This window comes from Zeugodacus cucurbitae, chromosome 3 (assembly GCF_028554725.1).
Source record: "Zeugodacus cucurbitae isolate PBARC_wt_2022May chromosome 3, idZeuCucr1.2, whole genome shotgun sequence".
NCBI lineage: Eukaryota > Metazoa > Arthropoda > Insecta > Diptera > Tephritidae > Zeugodacus > Zeugodacus cucurbitae.
The window spans coordinates 77,065,665-77,069,903 of NC_071668.1; the positions used below are offsets into that span (position 1 = coordinate 77,065,665).

The window sequence follows — 4,239 nt, forward strand, 5'->3', positions numbered from 1 at the left end:
ATGCGCATAACTGTTTTAAAGGATATAAAGCCGATAACTGATGGTGAGTCAGTGGAATGAAATATTTCTAACCGAGTGAGTTTAAACATCCATTTTAGCCTTCGTCCGTATAGGCCTCAGCATTGAGCTGGGTGGTTCCAAGGGCATCTTTAGCCATCCTGAACGTTATGCCACTGTTATGATTGGCGTTATAGTATGGGCTGTAGCACTGTTCACCTATACAATGGAATATTTAGCAGATGTGGACAAAATAGTCGCCGCCATGACAATAAATGTACAACTTTGTCTAACGACGAGCAAAAATTTTATTTTTCTAGCGCGACGCGAGCGTTTTTTGCGCTTAAACGAGGCTTTGGAACGTCTGGCATTAACTGGTAAATATATAATATTTCTTACAATTATAATACCGAATTCCTCAAATATTAAAATTTTTCTGACAACTGCTCCCATTTAGGCAACAACATCGAGCGTGAGTTATGGAATACGTCGAATCGTCGTGTACTGCCGATCACAATGGCTTACAGCATCTCGTGCCAGATGACAGTGAGCATTTGTGTGCTATTGCCTATCTTGAAACTACTGTATTATTATATATGGCATAATGAGGTGGTTTTGACGCTCCCACTGCCGGGCATGTGAGTCAGTCAATTTATGCACATAGACCTATTTTAACTCAACCATCTATCGCTCTCTCTCTTGCATAGCTTTCCTTACGACTACACTGTACCTTTCTACTTCATATTGACCACTATACTCTCGGTTTTACTCGTGTATTTTTGCGTGTATACCATCTGTGCTGTAGATGGTCTATTCGGTTGGTTTGTCTACAACATTTCGGCTCATCTGCAAATCATGCGTCTTAAGTTGGAACAGCTTTTGCAATTGCACGTAGACGATCCGAACTTTCAACGTGATCTCGTCGCTCTCGTCAATTACCATCGTCAAATTATCGATTTGTCTTTGGAGCTTGATGCTCTCTATGCGCCAATCATATTCTTGGAAGTAACCTCTTCGTCCTTACCGATTTGCTTTCTTGCTTATCAATTGTCCTACCTATCCGATCCGGCCAGTGTACCCTTCATGTGTCTGCTGATGTCCTCCATTGTCATTCAATTGATGATTTATTGCTTTGGCGGTGAGAAGGTGCAAAATGAGGTACAATATGAGGTCGAAGTTACACTCGCAGAATTATAAGTTTGTTCTCTTTTCTCAGTGCGATCAACTCTGTGAAAATATTTATTTGTTAATACCATGGCATAAGCTGCCACCGAAGCATTGTCGTCTCTTACTTAATCCATTTATACGCTCGCAACGCGTTTTAGTTTTGACCGGCTACTTCTTCACCGCCAATCGTAGTCTGCTCGTATGGGTAAGTTAGTAAAGGAACTATAGAAGTTGAAGAAATAAACTAAATTTGGTTTTATCTCTAGATATTCAGAACCGCGGGCTCGTTCACTGCCATGTTATTCGCTCTAAAAGAAAAGGAGGTGTAAATCTCATGCAGCAACTACTTAAAAATTTGTAACTCTCTAAATGTCTCTCTCAAATATATTTTCTTTATTTATAAATCGTTTGATTAAATGGCATGGATTAAATAAATGTCTCTAAAGGTTCTGGGTTTGTATAAAGCAGAGTTTTTTAAGACATCAAGAGATGGAGACACATGGGAAAGGCAGGTCGAAAGTCTAAATTGATTTTGATGATGAGACTATTTTATGAACATAGTACTACCAGAAAACATCGTAGAAATGAACAATAGTGTAATGAGATAAAATGATAGAAAAGTTCTAAATTATTCTTTTAAGAGAATAATCGTTGCTAAAGGGTTTTCTATCTCAAAAACTTATAAGTGATTCATAAGTTTTGAACAGACTTTTGGTTCGCCCGGTATTTTATAGAAGTACAAAAATTCTATCTAAAATAAACCTCTATTTAATGTCGACCTTTGACCTTTTACGTCACCAATTTAGTGCATTTCACGTAAGCGTCAAAACAGTATAAAATATTCTGCGCCCCATTTATGAAATTATACACTTTCGCAGCAAATAGATGGGCGTCTAGACGTAATGAACCCCACAAACAACATGAGGGCAGCGCATAGTTGTATGTGCAAAATATTCTCACTCATATAAAAGCAATGGAACATCCAAGTCCTGGAACATTTCTCAACATTTCAACAAAGTATTTGTACAAATCAGAATGTACAAATATCTGCGCATACAACATTTTAGCTTTCAAGTAATTGGCATTAACTTGTGGGCTCAACGGGATCAGCGCATTATGAGTGCACCCTGTAGATACTGTTGCTGGACATTGGCGACCGCGATTATTACGCTCCTCATGGGCTGCTATATTTACACCAGCGAACAGGATAAGGCGATTCAGGTGTTGACGGTATTTCTGCAAGGTGTGCTCTCTGTGATCAAGAGTGGCATGTTTGTAGCGAGGGGAAGACGCTTTATAAAGCTTATACGAAGTTTAGATACGCTAGCCGATGAAGGTACGCAATGAAATGATGTAGAACGGGAGTGTGTTTAAAGTAACTGATTTTTTCAGAGAATGTAAAAAAAGGAAATGAATGGAAACAGGAGAATGATTGGCTACAGCGCATCGTGCGTGTATACTATATTTGCTGCACAACCACAGGCACCCTGTACTGTACAGTCCCAGCTGTTATACTACTATATAGCCGATGTTTCAAAAATCATAATGTGTTCATACTACCCTTCGATGCAGCGTAAGTGAGAGGTTAATGAAAAAAGTGATGTTGACAAATAATTAGTCTACCGTTTACCCTCTACTTCACAGCTTTCCCTTCGACACTGGTCACCCATTCTTCTACACCGTCTCATATATTTGGTGTATCTCTTTCATCGTCTACGCCATACACGCCATCGTCGCAATGGATTCGTTATTCTGTTGGTTCATCTTCAACATTTCGGCACATTTTCGCATGCTGCAGCGCGAAATCGAAGATGTGGCCACGACATCAGTCGGTTCAGAAGACAACTCTCGCTTACACAGCAGAATCACACAAAACTTGCACTATCATCGTCGCATCATCGAGTTATCAACGGAATTCGACGAACTCTATGCGCCCATCGTGTTTATTGAGATCTCCGTTAGCTATCTGAAACTTTGTTTCAGCGCATATAATCTTATCAATCTGGGTGACATATCCGGGTTACCGGTGATTGCTGTAGGTCTGGTCACGATAACTTTCCAGCTGTGCATTTATTGTTTTAGTGGCGAGAAAATAAAAAATGTGGTTAGTGTTGGAATTTTCAATAGTTCCTTGAGTTCCTTTTAAAAAATCTTTCTTGTAGAGCGAAGCGGTTTCAGATCGTATTTATTTATCCTTTCCCTGGGAATGTGTTCCTCCACACATAAGACGTTTGCTACTTTTTCCACTGATGCGCGCACAACGTGCCACCACTTTAACGGGATTTCTCTTTATTGTCGACCACAGTCTACTTGTATGGGTAAGTTAAAAAGGTTACTCTTAAAAAAAAACGAAAATACTCCCACATTGCATAATAAAATTTAATTATTTCAGATATTTAAAACGACCGGTTCCATTATAGGATTTTTGTCGGCTACAAAAAGTGAAAACTGAACCTCGTAAACCATTTAAAAATTTTTAATGTAAAGACAAAATTATGTAAATCCTTTATTATTATCTAAAAATTCAGTTGGTTTCTATGAATATTTGTAGATATATGAATAAAGAGTCAATATTTCATTTCATTTTTTAATAATTTAAAAGTTTTTTCAATAGGGATGCTATAAAAGACTAATAGGGACAGCAAACGACGCCATATTTTTCCCCGCTCTTTTGACATTTCTCTTCAGTAAAGTTTGCCATTTCATCATGAAAGATATACGATCCAATAACGACTCAAAATTATTAAAATTTTTTACCGAACTTCGGAGTCAGTGACCTCAACTTTAAGAGCGCTATGTCGAATTAATGATGAGGCTCATTTCTAGCTGGATGGCTTCGTCAATAAGCAAAATATGTGTTATTGGTCAGGCAGCAATCTACAAGTACTCCATGAGTCACCGCAAGCCACACAGCAAATATCACAATCTATTTATTGAAAAACAATTTGGTTAACGTGTCCCAGTCAATTGACCGCCTCGGTCGTTCAATTCAACGCTATTATACTATTTCCTGTGGGGCTAAGTCAAGTCTATGCTCTATTCCAACAAGCCAGCGACGATTGATGAACTTCGTAC

General features: G+C 38.5%; 2 protein-coding genes across 2 annotated transcripts; both read left to right on the forward strand.

Moving 5' to 3' along the window:
* Window positions 1–1,493, forward strand: LOC105211501 (odorant receptor 45a-like). The gene is made up of 6 exons (XM_054227446.1): window positions 1–43; window positions 99–374; window positions 455–635; window positions 705–1,155; window positions 1,214–1,369; window positions 1,431–1,493. Exons 1-6 carry the CDS (start codon window positions 1–3, stop codon window positions 1,491–1,493), a joined length of 1,170 nt encoding a protein of 389 aa, XP_054083421.1.
* Window positions 1,494–1,970: 477 nt separating this feature from the next.
* LOC128920515 (odorant receptor 1a-like) lies at window positions 1,971–3,616 on the forward strand. The gene is made up of 5 exons (XM_054227903.1): window positions 1,971–2,500; window positions 2,557–2,737; window positions 2,809–3,268; window positions 3,327–3,482; window positions 3,557–3,616. The coding sequence occupies exons 1-5, from the start codon at window positions 2,200–2,202 to the stop codon at window positions 3,614–3,616; spliced, it is 1,158 nt and encodes a 385-aa protein (XP_054083878.1). The 5' UTR covers window positions 1,971–2,199.
* The last annotated feature ends 623 nt before the right edge of the window (window positions 3,617–4,239 follow it).

Coding starts and splice junctions, on each gene's coding strand:
- LOC105211501 (XM_054227446.1), top strand. CDS start 1: ATGCGCATAACTGTTTTAAAGGATATAAAGCCGATAACTGATG. Junction 375..454: donor GGAACGTCTGGCATTAACTG/GTAAATATATAA, acceptor GCTCCCATTTAG/GCAACAACATCGAGCGTGAG. Junction 1,370..1,430: donor ATCGTAGTCTGCTCGTATGG/GTAAGTTAGTAA, acceptor TTTTATCTCTAG/ATATTCAGAACCGCGGGCTC.
- LOC128920515 (XM_054227903.1), top strand. CDS start 2,200: ATGTACAAATATCTGCGCATACAACATTTTAGCTTTCAAGTAATTGGC. Junction 2,738..2,808: donor ATACTACCCTTCGATGCAGC/GTAAGTGAGAGG, acceptor TCTACTTCACAG/CTTTCCCTTCGACACTGGTC. Junction 3,483..3,556: donor ACCACAGTCTACTTGTATGG/GTAAGTTAAAAA, acceptor TAATTATTTCAG/ATATTTAAAACGACCGGTTC.